General features: G+C 39.4%; 2 protein-coding genes across 2 annotated transcripts; one reads left to right on the top strand and one right to left on the bottom strand.

The window, feature by feature from the left end:
• Window positions 1-1,034: 1,034 nt before the first annotated feature.
• Window positions 1,035-7,632, top strand: LOC104966579 (DNA-directed RNA polymerase III subunit RPC1-like). The gene is made up of 9 exons (XM_010795764.1): window positions 1,035-1,164; window positions 4,058-4,262; window positions 4,485-4,578; window positions 4,687-4,779; window positions 5,553-5,717; window positions 5,907-6,071; window positions 6,411-6,542; window positions 6,627-6,759; window positions 6,844-7,632. Exons 1-9 carry the CDS (start codon window positions 1,035-1,037, stop codon window positions 6,990-6,992), a joined length of 1,266 nt encoding a protein of 421 aa, XP_010794066.1. The 3' UTR covers window positions 6,993-7,632.
• Window positions 7,633-8,039: 407 nt separating this feature from the next.
• LOC104966211 (pyroglutamylated RFamide peptide receptor) lies at window positions 8,040-18,136 on the bottom strand. The gene is made up of 6 exons (XM_010795390.1): window positions 17,788-18,136; window positions 16,404-16,562; window positions 15,650-15,711; window positions 14,066-14,301; window positions 10,280-10,377; window positions 8,040-9,652 (listed from the first exon to the last, which is right to left on the bottom strand). Exons 1-6 carry the CDS (start codon window positions 18,086-18,088, stop codon window positions 9,258-9,260), a joined length of 1,251 nt encoding a protein of 416 aa, XP_010793692.1. The 5' UTR covers window positions 18,089-18,136; the 3' UTR covers window positions 8,040-9,257.
• Window positions 18,137-24,759: the final 6,623 nt, after the last annotated feature.

The raw sequence follows: 24,759 nt of genomic DNA, 5'->3' as shown, positions 1-24,759 counted from the left end.
ACATGACGCACTTACATGACACGACTTCGTCGTAATTAGTATCTCTTGACAGCAATTAACATTTTATGTAAAAAAACTAACATTGATTCTTTAGTCTAAAAATTTGAAATTTGTTCTTTGTTAACTTTACACCAAAGTTTTACATCGTAGATCGTCACAGTCGTCTGTCAAATTGTGAAACCCCGACAATCGAATACCCGATCCCCTGTACCGAAGACTTTATCGTTACCGAAAGAGAGTGTTGTATGTCCGTGTCCCAAACTGTAAACTAGCACATTTAGGAGGTACCAATGGTTTTCTTTGGTAGCCTTCCTGACCACTGATGCATTCACTACTTTAAGAAAGGACAGTCCTGGAACTTCCAACTGTAAACACACCTTACATTCCTACCAGTAAACTAAAACTACGTCTGGAAATTCTACTAAACTTGTCGAAAGCCTTGAAAAAGGTCCGTAGTAGAAAATTGGCAACTTAAACCCCACCAAACTAATCTCTCTTCTTCTTCCTTCTTTAACCTTCCGCTACTTTGGGAGAAATTGCCAGTGTGTACGTCTCGTGTGTGTGCTGTATGTCCCAACAAAGAGATAGCGTCTCATTGTCGACGAGCGTCTCGGTGAGGTCTTCGTGGATAAAGTTCCGTATGATGCAGTAGCTCACGGCGGGTTCAACGACAAGGTTGTTCAGGTCGAATGAACCTTAAGAATGGCTCGGGCCCGTATGAAGCAAACCCTCTGTGAGAACTCCGACGTGTACAACTTCTGAGGCGCCAGAATTTTAGGGCGTCGTTACGAAACGCGTGCCTGGTAAAGGGTTTAGGACACCGCCTTGTACATTTCCGCCCCCGGAGAGAGTATACTGCGTGTGGACGTGTGAAGCGATCCGGACAAGGTGAGAACAAAAGGCTACGGTCCTTCATAAGAACGAGCGAAGACTTCGTTTCTGCGAGCTTCTGTACAGATGGTTCGTTCGCATGAGCTCGTAACTCATTCGTGTGTGGTTCACTGTACACACAAGGAGACGAAAAATTGGGGAGGATGCATCGGTCCTTCGATCATGTATCCTCGTCTACCGGTCCGATTTCCCGCTACAAGCCACGGAACGAGTTCCCCCGTTGGTGCCGTCCCCGTCCTTCCACTTTGACCCTGGGAGAGGTTCATCCGTCAGGTGTGAGGTTATAAATCAAGACCAGCCCCTGAGACTTTGCCGCGCGTGGGATGCCGAGTGGTCAGGTTCGGACGGATGACTCACTCGCGGTGACGGCCTAGGACAGCCGATTCTGGATATGAATATTTCAATGACAACATTAGAAATCTTAGTTTGGTTAGAGGCAGACAAATAAAGACTGTGAATAAGGTCACCTGACCGTTTCCACACGCGTCACTCTTGTTGAATTCGTCGCAAATCAGAATCAAGTCAGATAATAGTGACATTTTCGCATGACAACTCTACGCAAGTCCCTTCTTTGACCTGACTTTTACAAACGGGTATTGAAGTATAAAAGTCTACTTGGGTGTCTTTTGTCCGAGTGATAACATGGAGTACATGAACAACGGACGTCCAAAGTTCGCTTGGAAGAGGTCGACCCAACCCCAAATACGCCAGCGTAGCACTATTTACGTAAAACCGACGTGGTTGTTTTCACCCTTTTGTTCGTTTTTATTCTACATCCAACTTTCCTGTAACGACATAGATTTGTGTAAGTCAATTGTCCACACACTACGGTTGGAGCGACAGTAACAGCAACTACGGCATAAACAGAGAACCAGAAAAACTAGGCAAGACTCTACAAGAATGTTTAAAGGAATTAGAGCGATGTCAAGTCCTTCTGTTAAGTCGTATACAGTCTCCTACTTAGACGCACTTATTTTTGTCTAATGGGCTTCACACACGCGACACTTTGCTATGTGGACAGTCGTCACACACACTCTTCTACTGTCATTTAGTTACGTTGACTGGTGGGTCATCAAGTGTCCCCACTTGGTAGAGACAATTTATTGTTGTAGTCTAAACACAAAATTTCTCTCGTGAGTCGTCGAATGTTATTAGTCGTGTTTTTTCCGTTGTCACCCCATTAACTCAATAATAGTTAGACAAACCTCAAGCACGACTGTGCGGCTAGAGGAGCCGCAGGAATTTCGTGTGAGGTCCAGACGAGCAGTGGGATAAGAGGTCACTGAAGACAAACACTCGGACCAGAGTCAATTGAGGAAGTGCTTTCCCCTTTCAAGTGTACTTTAATGAGGGAGTTCGAGGTAGTCTAATAGACGTACATTGACCGAACTGGAGTGTACTCAATCTTACAACTGCCATTCTTACAATTACGTTACCGCTTTGCCGCACCACAAAGATTTCGGCGGATTATGAAAGTGTCGCAGGAGTAATCTCGTATGCCAGTTTTCGTTTGTGAGAATTAATACAAAAACACGAAGTACTCTACAAACTGGACTGGCTCCCTGCCATACTAATAAAGAGACGAAACAGATATTACGCTCTACATGTAGGTAGAGATCGCTTTACTCACAGTTCATTACGATAATAGTTAACCTTTAGACCGTCTGAAATATAATTGTCTTCCAAATAAAACTCAGAAAGTAACTGAAATCTTCCTATTACATGGGAAAAAGTTTTTGTCTCTTAGGATAAGTTTACGAAATATCTCAACTATATTAATCGACTTAGACAATTTTGTCTATACTGTCGTCGGGACTTAATTTAACTTTATAAACATTGGGAAATATCAAGGTCTTTTATACATAAAAAAATTTTGCCAAGTTTTATAATATAATACTACTTTGAACAACGAATTAAGGATCCAGCCGTAGTGTGAAGCGTCTTTTGTTTATATGTTTTTCTTTTGATTTTCCTGCTACTTGAGTGCAACCTTTCCGCGTGCCGTAGGACACGGGAATTTTGTCCACCTGTTTTGATACTAAGAAGTAACAGTTAAGGAATTCATAGGAAACACAACATGAAACGGACTTATTAACAACACAAAGGCCGCGTCGCCTTCAGTAAGAAAACGTGGAGCCGGGGCGGGGGGGGACAGGAATGAGTTCGCTTGTCTGTAGGCGAGTGGATAGCTAATATTATACAGATTTTCGCCCCGTTCGTTCCAAATCACCGTTAGGAACACTTAACTTTCGTATTGTAGGTGTCGAATAGGGAATTTACGGCACATGTGACTTTTCAAGTCACAAATCTTAGAGGAACAGTGAAATAACTCACCGAGACCAGACCCTCCTTCGTGTAACACGTTTTCATAACGTAGTAATAGAAGAATTCCACTATAGAAAGAGCCGGAACAGGTAAAATTAACCAGCAGTTTTCGGAAGTGATTATCTTATTACCAAATATAGTAATTTCTACCTCTTTTTTTTTTGGACAAACCTCTTAACAACTACGTCCTACGTTTAGAAACTAACTTAAACGAATTGAAAGAGTGGGAAAAACTTTGTACAAATACGATAAAGAGTACTTCAGCATGAACTTATACTTGTAACGATTTATTTGTAAACAACTCAACAAAGTAGTTACTTATTCGACACTCGAGATTGTTTCTAACGAAACATAAAGATTTGCAAGGACGACATGCAGTGTAAGATTCTTCCTGGTGAAATCGATGAAAAGTAAAACCGTTTCGACACACAGGCTAATTGAGGCAAAAATAGGTGCTACCTACTCTTCCACTTTAGGATTTCAAATTCGTGAAGATCACGAACAAGTCTTATATTTTCTTTTTATCTTGAAATTTTCTACTCGGTGATGAAACACTACTCCCAATGGAGGCCTTCTGCGCGAGAGACGTCGTGGTCTATAGGCAAACACAGAGAGACTTGCAGTCGCGCCCACCCCTAGGTCAGCCACCAAAAGCACTGGCACTGCGTCCAGAAACGCGTCGTTGGCGAGGGAATTCACGGGACATCGCTGTTTCGCCAGAACAACACCTTTGGTAACGTTTTTGCAGATTGACAGTGGATTTGTGTCGAGTGATTGGCTTTTTGTATCCCTTGTACACCTTGTACACACTCCAGCTTAATGAAAGAGTGATAGACCAAAGACCGTCTCTTTTCTTGTGTTTTTTCCCCGTGCAGAGCTCAGATGGAGCCGGGCTCCGCGGTGGGAGCTCTTTGTGCCCAGAGCATCGGAGAGCCCGGCACTCAGATGACCCTGAAGACCTTCCACTTCGCCGGTGTGGCGTCCATGAACATCACTCTGGGGGTGCCTCGCATCAAAGAGATTATCAATGCATCAAAGAACATCAGGTTTGAGAGATAAAGCGGCAGAGAAGAGAGAGGAAGCAGATCCTTTGTGTGACATTTCCTGCTGCTTTAAGCCACTTTAAATTAAGCAGTTCCTTCTTAAATCAATGGATTAGAAACTGAATTAGGGCATTTAGCAGAATAAGCTGTGCGGGGCTACAGCATCATCTCTGTGTCACAGTCATTTATACACATCCCTAATTTAGTCCTCTCCTCACCACTCAGCACCCCTATAATCACGGCTCATTTGGATGTGGACGAAGACGCTGACTTTGCCCGGCTGGTGAAGGGGAGGATCGAGAAAACACTTCTTGGAGAGGTATTCCAACCGCATGCATATTTTATACACCATTTTGTCCACAGTTAATCGTGTGCGAACATGTTGAAGTGCTGTAATGAAGCCACGGTCTCTTCCTGTTCTGTTCAGATCTCTGAGTACATAGAAGAGGTTTTTCTACCCGACGACTGCTTCATCCTGGTGAAACTGTCCCTGGAGAGAATAAGGCTGCTGCGCCTGGAGGTACCACCCATTATCTTTTTATTTGTAGTAGCACAGTGTCACAGTACTCCAAATGCATGCCCACTTCCACACTGATTAAAAACAGCTCGAGTTTATCCACCCATGATTACACAGTGTTTACCACAGTAATTGCTTAATCTGGGACCATGGAGACATCACAACTCGCCCTGCTACACCTTTTTTTTCTCCAGTAATGAACCATGTTGTTATTGTTAAGAGGATAACATTTGGAAATTGAGTTAAGTTATTGAATAAGAAAACGTTGACAATCCAAATATAGATATTGGAGTGTAACTGATATTGCAGGGTTGGTTTTCTCAACTTTTCAAGATGTATTTTTTCACTTCTACATCAGAGCATGCCACAGATACATATTTTAAATAGGACACATTTACAAGGGGAAATGCACCTTCTTATGTGGGTATTCATTTATTTTTGAATACTGTTGTCATAGTGACACAATAATTTGGGTCCAGAGAGAGAATAGTGAACCCTATCAACAGGGACAGTGCACATTAATTAACATCGCTGTGAATGTGCCAGAGTTATTCGAGAGGCTATTTTTCATCTGTAGTCCCCTGGACAGATTTTGTAAGTCACCCTAAAGACACATTTCAATTGTATTGATTTTGGAGTTCAAACAAAGAGCCTGTGATGAAGCACCAAAGTCTTTCTTCCTCTCACTGTTTGATGGCTTTCTGTTTCCGAAGTGTTTTTGTTAAAAGAATAACAAACGGATGCTTTGCCTCAAATTTCTCGTGTTTTTCTTCCAGGTAAATGCGGAAACAGTGCGTTACTCCATCTGCATGTCCAAACTCCGGGTGAAGCCGGGAGACATCGCTGTGCACGGCGAGGCGGTGGTGTGTGTGTCTCCGCGAGAGAACAACAAAAGCTCCATGTACTACGTGCTGCAGCAATTAAAAGGGGAACTTCCTAAGGTGATAATCTGCTTTTCTCCACATTCTTAATTAGATTTTTTGACCTAGAAATCAGTTTCCAAAGCCCTGATTAGTACTCACTCCACACACTGAAGGCTTATTTATGTTTTGTGCTGGATCTTAATTCACGTGGTGCTCCTAAATGTGTTGAGAAGTAAAGTTCATGTTTTTTATTTCTCAATTGGAAAGGTGGTGGTTCAAGGGATACCTGAAGTTTCCCGAGCTGTGATTCACATCGACGAACAGAGCACCAAGACCATGTACAAGCTCCTGGTGGAGGGGGACAACCTGAGGTCTGTCATGGCAACGCATGGAGTGAAAGGAAGCAAGACTACTTCAAACAACACATATGAGGTATCTGCAAACAGAGATGTAGAAGATGTTAAGACGAGCCCTGCATGAGTCCTTTGTTTGGTTCCACATCTGCCCTCCTGCTCATTGCTATTCTGCTTCCCTGTCAGATGAAAAATGGAATATAAACAAGAACATGTTGCCTGAAAACCAAAGCTAATACTTTCTCCTGGGGGCTGCCTCGCTCCACTGATAAAGGAAATAAATAACCTCTTAAAGTCTGAGGCAGAATGTTTGGCAAATGGTCGTGTCAGTCTTTGAAGCAGAATGTTAAATGGCCTTCACTAAACTGACTGGGGTGAGTTATCTTGTGCTTACAAGCTTTTATTTGCATTTTTCTAGGTGGAGAAGACTTTGGGTATTGAGGCGGCCAGATCCACCATCATAAATGAGATTCAGTACACTATGTCGAACCATGGAATGAGCATTGACCGGCGCCACGTCATGCTTCTAGGAGATCTCATGTCCTACAAGGTATGACCAGTCCAAATACTGATATATCTTCCTAGTGTAAGAAGCCTTTTCAAATGTGTGCAATCTGTTTTTCTATCCATTCAGGGGGAGATACTGGGAATCACCAGGTTTGGTTTAGCCAAAATGAAGGAGAGTGTCCTCATGCTGGCCTCCTTCGAGAAAACAGCTGATCATCTCTTCGATGCCGCGTACTTCGGACAAAAGGACTCAGTCTGTGGTAAAGACATGCTTCATCTCTGTGGAAATAGAGCTTCACTCTTTGCTGTAGTGGGTCTTGATATTTCCTGTGTTCTTGTTTCAGGTGTGTCTGAGTGTATCATCATGGGGATCCCAATGAACATCGGAACAGGACTGTTCAAACTGCTCCACAAGGCTGAGAAGGATCCCTCTCCAGTCAAAAGGCCTCTCCTCTTTGACAATGCGGACTTCCATATACCGCTGATCACATAGCAGTGTGGGAAGAAGCAGCAAATATGTTTTGAAGTTGTTTGTTCCCCCCCTCCTGCTGTCTACAGACATGTTGAGATTATCTTCAGCAAATACAGAAGTGCCTGGCGAAGAATTTGACATTTCCTCTGTCGAGATATTCAGAAAATATGATTATGAAGTCTCTTTTGGGGGGGAAGGATATTGTCTAAGTTGCCACAAACTGAGGATTCAGCATTGCATTTACACAACACGTTTGTGAGCAGGTAAGAGGCAGTGAAATTGCTTCTTCCAGTTAACTGTGGCTTTGATGTAACTTTTTGGCTTTCTTTACTTGTGTGTTTCCTGTGTTTATTAAGATGTTATGAAAATCACATGATCTTTCAACGTAATGCCTCTGAACAAGTGTGCGGCAGACAAAAGGTTTACCTCTTAATCATAAAGAAGATTTGGTCTCTTCTGGTTTGGCACTTATGTTGGCATTGTATAATAAAATGCTTGTTTTCAGAGATATAACCTTACAGGTGTCCTTTTCTGAAAAATGTATATTTTTCACAGAATATTCGATAGGCAGCAGTTCATTGGAGTATACATGTTTCATCCTGTGTGAATCCAAGTAATTAAATAATGTATATAATAAAATAAACAGAATCATGGGAAAGCATTTTTATTTGTGGATCAAGTGATCAGGAATAGTTGTTTACCAATCAATTTCTAAAGCTTGTAACATAACGTTTCAAGACACTGTTTTAACCCTGTGAGGTTCGGTGAGGTCAGATCATTACCGGACATTGACTCAATGTTTGTTTACAAAGTTTCAAATATAAAAAAAGATTTATTTTTATGTCTGAAATATATAGAAGTATAGTATTTCGGAGTTTATAGTATGTGTTCAAAAATATCAGAAGAAATATTGTAGTGTATGTCGAAATGTCACAACAAATACAATTCAAAATACTAATTGCCCCGGGGAATGCCTTGGTTTATTAAACAGTGAAACATTAGGGTTCACCCCCTCCCTACTCAAGTCATGTTCATACAGTCCTTTATTTAAAATAAATATAATATTAAAATACCCCATTTTTATTTATGCCGCAAAGAAAGAAACAAGTTACAATAAGTCATCTAATAAATTAGTTTCTTGCATAAGAGACTGAGCACACGGTATAAAATGCCACTGACACAGTTGTTCAAGGACTTGTGTGACACAAGCCAAGAACCAAAGCTACTGGCATTCTAGTCTAGCGATCTGCATTTAAAAACAGCGACAGCTTTAATAAGACGATCTGCATAGAGCCCTGTATAGAAGCTAAAAGCCAAGCTGTTGTTACCAAACAAATCATCACAGGACGTGTAGCTAACTTTGGAGATACACCAAAGTGATCACATTCACATTACATTTATATATCAACAATACAAAAATATTCCACAGCACCATTGAGCAAACAACATAAAAACGAATTGTGTCCCTTGTGTGTGTAATACCGCAATCCTTTCAGGGCATATTATTTATGCTTTTTGTTTGAATTTGTTCAAAAAGATTGTATAAAGTGATAAAAGGAGATTCTGATCAAATTAAATACGTGTCGTATAAGGTTGCGCAATTTTAATGCACATATAAATACATCTGTTTTATTCTCCAATTAACTATAAAACGTTATGACTAAATCCTTAATGGTGATTAAGGGGCACATTTTCTGTACAAGGGCTGTGTTTTCAGGGCTGTCTATTGACCCCAACTGCTCATTGTAGGAGAACATTACATTCAATTATAAATTGTTCAACTGAAAGATAAGTGAGAGCAGTGTCTCTGATCATCATGCTCGGCTAAAAGGCATATGGCTCAGTAAAGTGAGTGTGCTTGATTTGCCGTTTTCTCAACAGTTCCCTGTGTACCATACTGTAACATGGGATAACATTGTGGTCCCCTCCAACATAGCACTGAATAAGTTCCCACTAAGAGGGGATGAATTTCCTGCAGACTTTAGACATTTATCTCCATTTAGAAAAGAAATGACAATTTAATTGTCAGACCGCTGGTACGGATGGCTCCAAGGACAGTCCTCTTTATCGCAAAAATGCTGTCATTGGTATTCCTTCCTGCTTTTTCTCCACCACAACAAAAAGAATATTCTATTGCCTCTTGCACCTTTCCCAAGCTATTGGACTTTTTTGGGTCTTCGAACCACAACTGTGAGGCATGAAACCACATCTGACTCATCCCCAGCTGGTTGATTTAAAGCCAACAGGATGGTGTTCAATGGTCGCTCACCAGAACTTTTAGCCAGTTCATTTGACTTGAGAGGAGCCATTTGCCGGGAGATCTGTTTGGATGGTAGAGATCTTTTCCCCGATTATTTCCATCAGGCTCTCTCCAAGAGAGGAGCTTGAAGGTCCTTTCGCTGCCGAGTCCTGCTTGGAGCTATCGCCTTCATTTGTCCTCAGGAAGGCTTCTCTGCTCTGAGGTTTGATGAACTGCACAGTTAGTTTGGGCGCCACCGCTGCGATCTGCTGGTCAGGCTTCCTGATGCAGTGGGACAAGGTGGAGACGCAGCTCTTCTTGAAGTTCTCGTTCATGAAGGCGTACACGATGGGGTTGTTGAAGCTGTTGAAGAACCCCATGGCCTGAACGATGGCGAGTATCATACTGACTGTAACTCCATCATATTTGTTCTCCAAGTCATCTGGTGAATGAAACACAGACATGGTTGAACACAAACTGTAAAGCTTCACAGACAGATAGGATTTGCATTTAAAGGTCCCCTATTATACTGTTTTTTATCAATATATTATAGGTCTCAGGTATATACAAACATGTGTTTGGCTCCAAACACCAAACAGATCATTGCAGCATCCCATAATCCCCTCTGTTTCAGCCCTGTTTCAGAAGTGCTGATTCTCTGTCTGTTACTTTAGATGAAAATAAGGAGCCACTCCCCACGCCCCTCTGAGAGATATTTGGTTAAAAATAACACAGTGGTGCTCTAGGAGGAGATTCAGGTGATAAGGTGGGGGGGGGGTACCTTACCTTGGTTGGGTGATTGGGCTTAATGGGTACACAAGGCCAAAAAATCGTTATGACATCATAAAGTGGCCAAAATGTGATCAGCTCATTTTCAGACAGATTTTTATATAAATGGATCAGGACAAAGAGAGAGAGAATATTTTTTCCTGAAACTTTCAGAATCTCTTTACACAGAGGGGACACATGTTTATGTGTAAAAGACATAGAAAAGTGGATTTTGCATAATAGGTGACCGTTAAGCTATTTTTGTTCCTATTTCCTTTTGGCATTGAAACGTCCTACTCACTGTATTCAAACAACATGTGGACCGTGTGGAATGGGGCCCAGCAAATGGTGAAAAGCAGGACGATGGTGATCATCATTTTTACCGCTCGTTTCTTTTTCCTGTAGAAAATCACAGCAGACATGTTGACTTGTTATAGCAAGAAATAATTGAAGTAAAATGACTTACACCTATAACAGCACTCTTCCATTAAAATGCGCCACTGATCATGTAAAATGTAAGGACCCTGGCACCTGAAGAACCCGCAGCAATCTCTAAATGACACCCATTCATATATGCAATTTGTTTTTCATTTTTCATTTCAGATATGTTCTACGACATTGGAGAGTCCATATCCGATGTTTATGCCCCTGAGGTTCCAAAGAAGCAAAACAAGTTTTTGAGTTAAAAGTGGACTTTAATTACAAACCACATTTGCTGTTTTGAGTTGTACCATTTAATTAAGTATCAGTATATCTGGCATTAGCAGTATAAGGAAGAAATCAAGATACAACCACAGCTTTTCTTAATAGGTAATGTGCTTTAATGCCAAGAGGCTGTGTATGTTGCCCTTTACCTGTTGACATTAACGTGCTAACATGTGACATCTTAAATCCCTGTTTGTCATATCCAGAACATTCCCATCATTACAATTGGTTCCAACAGTCTAACTAAAGATGTTTACTCTACACTTAGTAGAACATTATAAAGTAGCAATGGATGTACAGAGTGTCTGTGTTTGACTTTCTTCTTCTTCCCTAAACATAACCATCATTTATTGAGCATCATCACAATCTTTCCTTACTTCAATTTTCCGTAGACTGACAAGTTATAATGACTTTTGGTAATAATTTAAACACCAATCGATCCACCTTGACAATTTAGCTCCTTATTGATTTACTACTGGATGTAAACATTAGTTGGTAACAACCCACAACATATATATTTTCCTTAACATCCAAAAGAACCCCAGGCATGCCCAATCAATAAACTGTCTTTACCAGAGCCACAGACAGATACTCTTTGTAGCAGTCTCCGCTTTTAAGGCTAATGATCTTTTTTAAACCTTAATCTATTGAATGACCTGTGTGTACTTCTGGGAAAATCACAGCATCGATTTCACAACCTCAAGCTGCATTCAGAGGATAAATGGCTGTCATATATATATATAAGCGCTTTGAGCACCAGGAAAAGCGCTTTATAAATGTAATGTATTATTATTATTATTCTTATTATATATAAATAATGAAAATAAGTAGCTTTCTTAAAACTTTCCAGAGCAGAATTGTTTTCCTTCTAATTGCTGAAAAATGAACCAAACCATAGCATGAACTTTCTACGTTGTTCCTCTAGGTCTAAGTGTATTATTTTGTATCTTTTGGAGGAATTTATGACCATTTTAACCAATTTTTTAGTGGTTTAAAATGGTTAAATATTAGCAACAAATTGAATGACCAAAAAGATGCTTGTAAACTTAAATACTAAGATATATTACAGCATGGGAATAGCCATCGATGTACCCTTTGGGGTGTCTATATCAAAATAATGTCCGGCGTACTGTACATAACCCTGCTTCTAACACGGCTACTTACTAAAGAAACTATTATTTTGACTCCTTTAATGCTCGGAGCCCAGATGCTCCTCTGGCTGCCATCACATCTCACAGCCTGCCGGGTCACAGACATTACCAGCCTGTGAAGACTGAGACAGCTGTGCTCTTCACTCTGTCATTTGTGTTTCACATTGAAAGCCAGACAGCCTGGCCCCATAGAGAACCACCCTGATTATCTGGTCAGGAGCTGTTGGTTTATTTTTAGTAGCTGGAGGTAAACAGCTTTAGTGTCAGGAGGGCAAAGGGATAAAAAACCTTTTAAAAATGGCAACAGATCAGTTAACCTTTTACTTCATGCCTGATGCCTTCAACCATGGGAATTTCTTCCTCTTCTGCTTTTTTCAGTGCTGTTCTTGTTCTGTTAATCTTTCATTTACTGGGTGCAATTTTTCCTTTAACCCTCTCTATGGTATGATGTTGCCTCCAGGCAACATACCCATTTTTTGCCTTTTACATTCACACAATACATCTCAAATTATGATTCAATACTTTAAAAAAAGAGGCAGGACCATAAGGAACCAATGGTAGTGTTTGAATTTGTCCCATGACTCTCTGGCGGCCAATTTGAAGACCCTGTTTGCCGCCTTTCCCACAAGGATCAGCTCAGCCATTTCTCTCAAAGAAATGTGTCTAAAAACGTCATTTCCTACGCATTTCTTATCTGGAAATTAATGATTTCACAATAATATGTGAGTAAACCTCAATTTCTAATATTTTAATATACTTAATTTGCTAATTAGGTAATGGAAACTTGTTAAAATGAGAATGTTGCCTTGAGGCAACACCGTACCATTATGGATTCACCATGATATTGTGGTATTGTGTGTTTAGGTATAAACTGTTCAAAAGCATACCAGTCATCATAGATCTCTACAATTTAACCAAGATACATTTGATGTTAAAGCCAACCCAACGATCTCTGTGCAAAGATGGGATAAGAAAGAGAAAAAAACATTGCAGGTTACCTCGCCAAGTGTCGTGCATGCATACAATAAAAGTATGGGAGGAGTGGATCTTCTAGACTCGCTGATTGCTCTCTACAGAACAAAGGTCAGGTCAAGGAAGTGGCATCACAAGATCGTGTTGCACATGATGGATTTCACTCTAGTGAATGAGTGGCTCTTGTACCCCAGGGACTGCAAGGACAGTGGCATCCCCAAGAAAGAAGTGTACAGCCTGCTGAAATTCAAAGCTGAAGTTGCAAGTTGCCTTTGCAACGAGAGGAAAGTCTTGAAAAAGAGGGGGAGACCATCTCATAATGTTGACAGAGACCTGGCTGAGAAGAAGCACAGAGGTTCTTCCTCATCAGTGCCATCAACACATGTGCATCAAGACCACACTGACCATTGGCCTGTGTGGGTGGAGAAAGAGGGCCGGTGCAAATACCCTGGCTGTAAGGGTGAAAGTGCAGTGATCAAAGTGTGTCACGTACCTGTGCTTCACTGCTGACAATAACTGCTTCATGAACTTCCACAAGCAGTGAGTCTATTTTGTGAAATGGCTCAATAAAGTTGAATGAAAGATGCCTAGGCTCTTCGCGAAATTTATTCCTAAAGGTTCTTTCACAATGGTACAATGTTGCCTGCAGGCAACATTCAGACATGTACTGTAATCTTGTTAAAATGTAAAAAATAACGACTTTCACATTTTAATTGGCATGCAATTTAACCTGTTGTGTTTTTGAATAAATGTTGTTCAAATTTGAAACAATAACTCTCTTTTTTCATAACTTACCATTATGGTACAGTGTTGCCTCAAGGCAACGCACCCCAAAAAGTACCCCCAAATAATGATTTATTTAAAATGTCTTTAGATTATGTTTATTTGGTCTATTCTATGACAAAAAAACACTCTAAACTTTTTTTTCCCCAAATGGCATCATAGTGCATACCATTGAGGGTTCATGAATCCAAACGGTCATGCTCTCCATGTATTAAAGTTCAGGTTTGAAAAAAACTCCTCAAACTGCTTTTTGGGGTATGGTACGATATGATTGGACGTGGTCCTTCAGAGTCTATGGTCAGAGCATCCATAGCAACGGTCTGTTATACATAGCACAATGTCCGAATTGACCATTTGGAATTGAGTATTCAACAGTCTTAAAATAATAATTCCATCATTTCCTCTGAGCTCTTTTACACTCAAAATGTGCGACATTTGAATAACCAAAAGTACAATGTGTTTAACTTAACACCCACCTTGTGATCTTAACCATCTCCCTGTGGTTCATGGTGTTGAGGACGGAGGAATCACCGACCCTCTTGCGGATCCACAATTCGATGCCAATACGCGTGTAGAGGAAGAGCATGGCCGCCAACGGGAGCAGGAACAGCGCTACCATGATGAAGGTGGTGTACACCTGCCTGTGAGTGTGAGAGCGCCAACTCTCCTGACAGCACACGTGGTAGTGATCATACAGGAAGTCGTACTTCACCTTTGAGACAGAGGAAGAAAGGCTGTTAGTCCTGGAGGAATGAGCGAGGCAGATAGAGTTGATCTGACTGACAGGGTGGTATGTAGGTGGTAACTCTTAGATTGCTATTTTACATTTGTATTTACATATTACATATTCATTTTCTTACTGTTTTTCACACCATCATTTCTCAATTTTGAAGTGCCCAATTCTAATCCTCCAGCTGTCCTGAGTAGAGCAGCTGAAAACCTTTTTATTGAAGGGGCTTTGATCGGCTTCCATAAGGTATTCTTTCTACTCACAGAATAGGGCCAGAGCTTTGTTGCTCTTCCCATGTCACTGAATAATATAATAAGAACAATACCTCATAAACCCAGTGCAGAAATTGTCACAAGTACAGTATCAAAACACTTGTTCTCAAATTTTGAAACTTTTATATTATCAACGTAATATTCCTACTCTATCCTTTTTGGGACAAAGATAATATATATCATTATTATTAACTTAAAATAAGATAAATCAAAACAAAAATGGAAAGACCCCATTCTAGCATGTCCTTGTTTAATATCCCTATAAGACTATCATATAAGAACTTGTAATATTACACGACTGATGTACACAACTTTAGCTTAGTCAAATTAATCATACCATATAATAAAAAGAAATATTTAGTAGCTACTCAACTATGAGTTTCTGATATATATATTTTTTTTTAATCGGTTTGATATTATTTTGGCAGTCAATTTGCGCGTAATGTCCATAGTCGGATAACAATCCACAGATGATGCTTCTGCAGAGAAGCTGCAAGAAGTTGGCAGAACAATCCTAAACACCCACATAAGGATCATCCCACCGTACTGACCTTTACTACTGTTTTAACCTCGAGAAACAAGAGAACATGCATGGCAATAATTCAGACAGATATCACTTTAGTACAAAGGAGTGCCCACGCCAAAAATCTGAATAAATCAATAAACTCCACTGGGCAAAACTAACGATTACAAATTAAACTTCCACCCAAAAGTTAAATAACGGTGAATTGTGCAGGTCACGGGCGGATACAGCTCCCACTGCATGTTAATACATATTTTCATGTACGGTATTCATTTTATGCCTGAAAGATTAGAGCAGTTAGTGTTTTAAATGAGTAAAAGACTGCAGCTCAGCTTAGAAAGTTAATCACAATCAATAGGTGTCTTTTTTTTAAATGTTTTTTGGTCTGCATAAGTTTGCTTCCCAGAAGCAAAGCATCTGTGGTGCTGGAGAGGGCAGTCATCATGATTGCTGTTCTTTTTGCCATTTTTTCTTCTAAAATACAAAGGAATTGGTCACATTTTGTGATAGATTGCTTTGAGGGCCACCCACTTACCTCTAGCTGTTGCACAAACAGCATTGGTGAACCCACAATTACTGAAGCGAGCCACACCAGTCCTGTGGGATACAGAAAAATAAAACATTTAGAAATAGATACCATCAGCATGTACATTTATTTTTCAATATTTCAACATGTTGATACTGTGAGGGGTTCAATGAGAGCAACACATAACATGAGCCACAGCTGCTGTAAGTTTAGTTCCTCTTTCATGCAATTGTCACGCTGCCAATTATGTCTGAAAGAATCTTCCACATTACTTTGTTTCCAAATAGAAAACTGTGTGAGTAGACAACATTTCAGTGTTTTGTTAATAATTTATCTGAAATATAAGCCCCTAAAAAACGTTTTAATGATGTGTTACTGTTGTATTCAAGGATTTTCAGCAGCGCTTTCCAAACTTTCTGTTGTTGTTGTTGTGTCATTTCTTGTCTGCTGCTTCACTGCCCCCTCCTTTCCAGGGATAAAAGCTAGAACAGGTTAATCCTTCTACACTAGAGAGATGTTCTGGGTTTTGTTTGGATACATTTTCATTGCTTGTTTTTTTTTGGGTAAAGTCTTAACGTCTCTATTTCAAACCCCATGCCAGAAAGTTGGATCATCTAATTTAGCTTAGGGCATGTTGGGTTAACACATTTACTATCTTTGAAATAATGGCAGCCTTTTTCATACTAACAGAAAAGGTTTTCTGAACACACACAAACATCCAATCAATAAAGCACAACACGGCAGCCGTGCATACATAGAATACCTAGCATCTTGTATGCTCTTTTGGATGAGTACTGTCTTCTCATTTTCAGCGGGAAGACAATGCCCTGGTATCTCTCAATGGCAATACAGGTCATAGTGAGGATGCCTGTCACTATGGCTGTCGTCTGTACAAAGGGAACTGTCTTGCAAACCAGAACACCTGCAAGAAAGAAACAGACATGAGGTTCAGTGAAGCAGCCAAACACATTGTGTGGTGTTGTTTGATCAGAGACTTGAGGCGAGCTCCCCCTCGATCTTTTCATCTTCCTGTTGGGTCTCGATGAAATGACACAACGATCGTATCTTGAACACACATATTTGCCTTCGATAATGAATCTCTGAGCAGAAACCCAGGAGAAACTGTGCACTGTAGTAAGACCCACATGTTATGTCTACAGTGATTCACCTTCAACTAATTGTGAATGCATTTTAATGGGAGCACATGCTTTGAGCTGGCCTACTATTGCTATGATACGCTCAATGTCTCTAGACTTCGATAAGGGTCCTTGTTGGTATCACATAATGCCAACTGTAAAATGTAATGAAATCCAACTGAGAAAATATATTACATCTGTAATCTGATAATCCCCAGGTGTTATGAATCAAATATTTTAGGTCAATGCTGTAGGAGAAGTGTTGTTTATTGTCAGCAACAATGTATTGGACTGTACTGTGACAGCACCTTCAGTCTTATGAAAGCATGTAAAGGTGCAGCTATAATTGTAATGACATTGTATACTGCGAGGTAGCTTGTGAATTTACTCAAGGTGTAACTAAAGTATTTTTAAAATTGTATTTCACATTATGAATCCAAAGCTGTAAAGTAATTAAAGGTATAAAATAAATGCAGTGGAGTAAAAGTAGGCAACATGATTTACCTCTGAATTGTAGTGGAGTAGAAGTACATAGTATAAAATGGAAGTGAGTGAATGTACTTAGTTACTTCAGTTCCCACCTGTTTGCATATATCTTCCACATCACTTACACGGTTCCTGGGCTAAATAGTCACTTGCATGGTCTGTTTTTATGTATTTCTCTTTAATCCTTGAGGACACATAATTTGTCATCTAAATCCATTATCTCCTACTGTGCCCAGCTCCATTCCTCCAAGGGATCTGAGCCTGTGTGCTGACCAAAGCAATTAGCTCGATTTACTCTGTTTGTTTTGTCGTACAGACACGCGGCGTGCTGCTGTGTTTGGTTTAAATTCAAATCCAGCTAATTTGCGACGCAGGTGCACCAGTTGTAAAACCTGATGATGCATTCGTCCACTTTCAATTAAGTCGATTTCCAAGAGTGGATACGCGTATTGGTCTGATGCGTCTTAATTAGGCTACTCTAATTATCATCATTGTGTTTCAAAGTGAGAAAGTTTTCCAACTCACCTCCGAACCATTCAGAGGAGATGTTCTGCAGCAAAGTGAAAGGGATGCAGAAGAAAGTGATGAGCAGGTCGCTGACCGCCAGAGAACAGATGAAAATATCCGTGGCAGTCTGGATCGCACGCTTCTTCAAAACTATGTAGATCACCAAACTATTCCCAGCCAGAGCCAGCAGGAAGATGAGCGTGTACATGATCACAAAGGTGGTCTTGGCGCTGTACGGTAACTCTGGGATGTAGACGAGCGGCTGGATGTTGTAAGTATTGATAAACTCTTGGCGACTCAGGTTGTACAGCTGGAGCATCTCCTGCAACACTTCTGGAGTTATCTTGGTGGAGCCCTGCCCGGAATCTGTTGAAGATGCGGCCATTCTTAGTCTTCATCAACCCCAAGAACAACTTGCTTCAAGGCAGGAAAAAAACCACTGATGGTGCACAGCCGAAATCTTTTCATTAACCCACAAATGCGTCCGGAAGCTGCCTCCTCCATCCTGTAGCTCCACATGCTGCGGTGGCTCTGTGAGGGGGAGTGAGAGGTGTGTGGGTGTGTGTGTGTGTGTGTGTGTGTGTGTGTGTGTGTGTGTGTGTGTGTGTGTGTGTGTGTGTGTGTGTGTGTGTGTGTGTGTGTGTGTGAATATATCATCCTTTATGGTCGGTAATGATATGATTACTTTTAGCGTTGAATCTTTTTATGGTACACAAACGGGAAATGCATTATGCAAATCATTCAAATGTTATTTCACTGTTTACTATAAATGCAATTTTTAAAAAAAGGCTGTATTGGCGTTGACATTGTGGGTGATGCAGTCTTTCAATGTATACAACAATACATGTTATAACCATGTAAACAACATCCTGTGTAATAAAAAAAGAAACCATACACTTTACAAACACCTTTATTGCAGAGCTATAATAAATCCAAATGACAAACATGGTGTAGACATGGGGCCATTTTGATGCTTTATAGTCCAATTAGTTCACTTTTCAGCTGGAAATAGCACAGTATTTGTCTTACAAATGAACAATGAAACACACACTTAAAATGATGTGTGTTTCCAATGTGGATCACAGTCACATGACCATCTGTGGGTCCCAGCTTAAAATATAGTGAGTCTGCAGATAAAATGTAATTATTTTACTTCTTTGTCGTCATATATTTCTTCATTTCATCTCTAATTAAGGGGCCAGATCCTCATTTCCCTAGGGAAAAAAATTAGCTTTGCACTAATTAGGTTTCAAAAAGAGACATGATTAAATTGTTATATATTTCCACTTCATTAAGTGTTATTATACAAGCGGATGCAACCAGTCTTTTGTCAGTGCTTCAGGACAGCTGGACATGCAGTAGTGACATTGTTTTCTGGCAAACACCATACAAAGAAAATGGTTGCAAATAAGGAATATTTAATTAAGTTTACATTTGATTGTATTTCAAAGAAAATCCTCTAGAAATTAACCACCAAATCCAATATCTTTCTAAAAGACTTGTCCTGTAATAAGAACCAAATTATACATTTCCTCCCAGAAAGCTTTTAAGAAATTATTCAGAAATAGAAAACAGAAATCAAGAAACACATACAAGTAAAGTAAACAAATAAATGTAGAGCACAATTTACCAATGATGCAATAGAAGATGTCCTCAGCAGTGTGAAATTAAAAAAAGAACAATATTACAGCGGAATAATTTAAAATGCACTAGAAAATCCCCAAATGTGCTGTTTAAAACCCCTGCAACCAAAAATATCTTTAATGATGAAATATATGTCACAATGCAGCACCCGAGTTAATGCTCTCAGAATATTTTGTTCGATGTCCACAGCTTTTACATATTGTACAATTTGTTTCAATACAGTTATAGGTTACAGTAGAACCTTATTTCTACAGTGCACTTTCCAGTGACACCACGTTATTTGCATTTTTTTATCTAGATGCACATTAATGTAACTCAACCCACCGTTTCCTTTCTTAAAAACGTAGTGTTAACATTCACGTAAATGTGCTACCAATTTGTGTTGTGATTTTGTTGTGCATGGCTGACAGGCTGCCAATTACAGGCAAGGTTAAAGTTCAATAACATGTATAAATAAAGCCACGCCTCATGCTTGTTGAATGAAGTACTGCTGTCTCGGATGTTTTGTTATTTCTCGGCAACACTTATTGATTTATTTGGATGCTCAGGAACGTTGAGCTTACTCTGCTAACACTTAGTTTAAAATTGAGCAATGTGAGGGTATTTTTAAGCTGCCTCTGATTTCAATCTATGCTGTATAAACATATTGTGTGAGGTCATCAAGTCGTTGTTACATAGTGGGAACTGCTCCATCCTCTGCTCCACCCCCCCATGCATCTGGTTCTGTATGATCAATCTGCATAAAAGCCTCTTCTATCATTCATCCCCACCCCCAACTGCTGAGTTTCCTGCCCCTGTCTCGTCACCTTCCCACCTTAATACTCCTCATTTCGCCTCAGCGTACATGTAAATTACAGATATCAGATTGTCGACACAGTGTGCCAAACTTTATAACCACCCATGACGGATTGTGTGTCCTCATGGGAAAATGTCGACCTGGAAACACCTACTGCAGCAGGTTCTACCATTTTGAAAACATTTCCAGGTTCATATTTATTTTTGTTTAATCAAGATCAAAATGAAGGCTGAGATTAAAGATGGGTGTGGACGAGCAAGGACACCAAAATTAGGGGGGCAACAAAAGATTACTCTTTGATAGAAAAAAAAGTAAAGCCTTCAAATTAGCCTTAAAGTACCTGCAACCCAAAAGGCTCATAATCTGTTGTCAGATTACACTCATCTTAAACAACACAGTCTTGTTAAGATGTATTCTTAACTATGGCATAATAAATTGGATTTAATTGTGAAAGGAGAAAATCAATGGTGTTGAGTGCTTACAGTTTTTTGCCAATGTTAGTCTTTTGAAAGACCCCTTTAGACTGAAAGGCTTGGTGGCTTCATTCTTGTTCATAGAGAATAATACCTTTGTGATCCCTGGCTTTTCCTATTGCTGTCAATCTTGCAGTTCCCTAAGCTTGACAGCAATTTAGTTAAAAGTAAGAAACACATAACATTTTGTAGGTGTGGCTTTAGAGAACTGGGTAAAAGAAAAATGGATCACGGAGACTGATGAGCCCAAAATCATTTAACCTTGTTTGAATGTATTGTGTTTCATTTAGACAGAACTGCAGGGAAATCACAAATGTTCTCTCGCTACAAGAGAAAACTGATGAACTCATTCAGCTGTTTTGTGTTCTGACTAATTGCCAGGTTCTTCACTCTGATTGGAAACACAATGTATTGTGTGCATTTGTCCTCTATGGGTAAATGCTATAGATACATTTTAGTGGGATTTGGGCTATGTGGTCAAAATCTACCAATCCAATTTTCGGTGTCTGTGTGTATTTTTAGCTCTAGGTGAAAAGTTATCCGGACACCAATTATTAAAATTCCTCCCGAGGGAAATATGAATGCCTGTGGCCAATTTCATAGCAATTCATCCAATAGTTGAAGAGCCCAGGACCAAACTGATGTAATAGCATGTCTAAAAAATAAAAACAACAGAGTAGTAAACAGTCCCATAGGCGATAAAACGTTGGTATTGATCAGTTACAGAGTATGCAGCAAAACAGCTGGAATACACAGGGTCCACTTTATATTACTTTGGGGAAGACCCCGGGTATCAGACTTTCTTTTTAATCAAAACGATGCAAGGTTGAGTCAGAACCATGCACCATTATGTTTACCATGATAGCTTTAAGACAAAGCTTGCTTTAGTAAATCTATCATTTATTATTTACACATATCACAGCCTCTAACTGTTATTATTGTTTGCCCTGTAAAATTATATCTCATAACTCAAAATAGCAGATTCAGACTACTTATGACTACTAATGTTCACAAATAACCAACACAGTATTTATTAAATTGTAAGCCTTTGCGTTTAGGACACCATCGGGCCCACAGCGTCTCAGATTATAATTTCATTTTTTATTCGAGTCTTAGACAAAAATATTTTTGATAATGTTTGAATACAGAAAGTTGCCCGACACTGCAATTAAAGTCCAACATTTTCTTGACAAGAAACTCACATTGGTTGCTTGGTAACTGCTGTAACAACAAGACCATGAGAGGCACTCTTCCCAAATGTTTACTTGGCATAAACTGTCATTTTATATTCATTTTTATTGTTTTTATGCAAGGAAAAACAATCAGCAGTCTCGATGTTTTCCTAATGTATTTTCAAACCCAGGAGCATAAATAACATATTTACATATTTACATTTACATATTTCAATGTTAAGATCTGCTGCTATCACCAGCAGCAAATTGTTCTCAGAACTCCTGTCAACATTATTTACCAGCGGATGTGGCGGAGTTCTTGCTCCATGTATCTGATAGGATTCAAACATTGTGGCTGTCTGGCATTTATCAACTCCCCTTTAGCCAAGTGATTAATTGTTTTTGGATAGGCCGTAACAATGCTTCTCAACAGTCAGTCCAACATGTGGTTTGAAAAAAACAAAATCATTGATCGTTTTCACTCTTATTTAAGCCCCTTACTTTTCAGATCCTATTTACTCGGAAAAATGCATGCAGACATTCTCCTGGGAAAAAAAAGAATGAACTCCAACTGCTTTGGATCATAAATTGATAGAAAATAATCATATATATTGCGATACAGTACAGTATGCAGCTTGCCTCATAAAAAGTTAAGAATCAACATTTTACAATTATCTACTGAGTAACAAGGAGGCGTGTGGCGCAGTGGATTAATGCGCTGATCTCCGAATCAGAGGATAGCAAGTTCGATTCCCACTGTAGTCAGCATGTCGTTGTGTACCTGAGACACTTCACCACAAATTGCTCCTGTGGGGATTGCCCACAGTATTGAGTATGTAAGTTGCTTTGGATAAAAGCGTCTAACAAGTAACATGTAATGTAACTGAGAACTATGAATGACACAAGTGAGACGCGGCATTACCATTAGTGGAATTAATCATCAGGTTCATCAAAGAACATTCATACTCATAAGCCACAATATTTGCATCACAAAATGGGTTAATTTTATATACAGTCTATGGTTAATTTAAACATACAGTAGCATTGTGTTAGGTGACTCAATCAGGAAGTTCACATTGACAGCTAAAGTAGGCTTTAATCGAATATATGTTTATTAAATTAACTATCACATAATAGCTTATTTCTGCTGCTTTGCATTTGAAAATCCAGTTTAAATGAACTGGAATGCCTGTTTCCCATTGTGCCATTGTCTTTTGTTAAGGGTTTCTTAGCAACAAAAGCAACACAGTTCATGAAACACCAAAGGTTTCGAGCTGCAGGATGTTTTCTGAGGTAAAGTGATTATTCAAATGTATTTTCTTCTAAAAATATAATGACTTCAACCTGGTAGAACACAAAAAACAAAATGTCTTGGTCTAATTCTAAATGCAAAATTGTCTTTGGAGCAAATTAAATGTGAGTGTCGAGTTAGGTTTTAGTTTTCAGCACTACAGACAGATTCAGACAAAACTTCCAGCTGTCCTTTCAAGATATGTCGATGGCACAGAGAACAGACTCCTGTGGGACGACAGGAGAAAGGAGCCGCAGTCAAACAAATCAGGTGTCATTTACTCCTGAATTCACCAAGATGCTGACAAAAAGCAGTCCGCACTTTGGTGCTTTGAGTCATCACTCATTCTTCTCCCGTCACAACCCTCATCCACACAGGGTCAGACATATTCAAGGTGAGAGTGATGCATGTGCCTTATGATTTCTTTCTTCTTACAGCAATTTATTTGGAGGTTGAATCATGCTTTGCCATATGCTCCCCTCTTAGAGAGAATGGATGAGTTTTCTCATTTGTGCAGAGCGGACATCAGTTGGTGTTTTGAAAATGAATTGTTATTTGCCTGACAAACCTGAATAAAGACAGTAGATCGCTCCTGTTCCAATCTAGGTTCTTCAAATTGGATAAAGGAAAGACTGACAATTTACAATTTATAGGAACTGTGTTTATGTGTACATTATCATAATGCACAATTCAATTCAGCAACTATGCTATTATGTAGCATATTATGGTATTCTCCTGACACCTATTAGTAATCTGTGCTCGAAAGAAGAGTCGTTTGTTATTAAAGCTGCTTACTTTAACATTTTTAGCAGTTGACATTTGCTTATAAGCACTAAACACAAAGCTAGGTTGAGTCATGAGTCATGGGAATATCATTAGTTTTAAAAATAATAAGTAGACTTTATGACAAATGTAATATTTGACCTGAGGCAACCCTGTCTCCTAAAAATTACGTTCCCACGGAACTAAACTGCATTCTCAATTACGTTTAGCTAGAAACGTATTTTCTCCCACGTTACGTTTGTTATAAACATATCTCAAATACGTTTATTTTCTACATATCTTCTAGAAACATATTTTCTCCCACGTTACGTTTCTTATGAACGTATCTTAAATACGTTTATTTTCTACATATCTTTGCCATTTATTGTCTTGCTTATGATAATGATAATAGTCCTTTATAAATATCATTTTAGTAGCAAACAATTTGTAAATTAGTTCGAGGCTGTAATTTCGCCAGCTGTTACTCTCATGAGCGAGGCAGAAAATAATAGTTTTAACATGCCAAAAAGCTGCTGTGTCGTTCATTGCACCTCAAACATTAAAACAAATCCAGAGTTACGTGTTTCCGTACTTCCTCGAAGAAGAAAGTACAGTAACAGAAGATCTCTGTGACTTCAGGCTTGATCGCGTTCAAATGACAGCATTGGTTTCCCCAAAAGTGACGTAGATTTTACTCTCATCTATTATTCAAAATCATTCTATTTATTCTAACGTAAATTACATGCCAGTGTTTTATCTTTTTATTTATTCGTTTTTATTTTAAATCGTATAATGTCAGACTTTTTTTCCCATCTGTGAGGAAAAGAAATGAGGCTTAGAGCCTCAAAATAC

Source organism: Notothenia coriiceps, unplaced genomic scaffold (assembly GCF_000735185.1).
Source record: "Notothenia coriiceps isolate Sejong01 unplaced genomic scaffold, NC01 NC01_scaffold00037246, whole genome shotgun sequence".
Lineage (NCBI taxonomy): Eukaryota > Metazoa > Chordata > Actinopteri > Perciformes > Nototheniidae > Notothenia > Notothenia coriiceps.
Note: the sequence above shows the minus strand (reverse complement) of the source record. Positions and strands in the feature narration are given on the sequence as shown.

Coding starts and splice junctions, on each gene's coding strand:
- LOC104966579 (XM_010795764.1), top strand. CDS start 1,035: ATGCATCGGTCCTTCGATCATGTATCCTCGTCTACCGGTCCGATTTCC. Junction 1,165..4,057: donor GGGAGAGGTTCATCCGTCAG/GTGTGAGGTTAT, acceptor GATAGACCAAAG/ACCGTCTCTTTTCTTGTGTT. Junction 4,780..5,552: donor TAAGGCTGCTGCGCCTGGAG/GTACCACCCATT, acceptor TTTTTCTTCCAG/GTAAATGCGGAAACAGTGCG.
- LOC104966211 (XM_010795390.1), bottom strand. CDS start 18,088: ATGCTCCAGCTGTACAACCTGAGTCGCCAAGAGTTTATCAATACTTAC. Junction 10,378..14,065: donor GAGATGGTTAAGATCACAAG/GTGGGTGTTAAG, acceptor GATTTTCTACAG/GAAAAAGAAACGAGCGGTAA. Junction 9,653..10,279: donor CCACATGTTGTTTGAATACA/GTGAGTAGGACG, acceptor TTCATTCACCAG/ATGACTTGGAGAACAAATAT.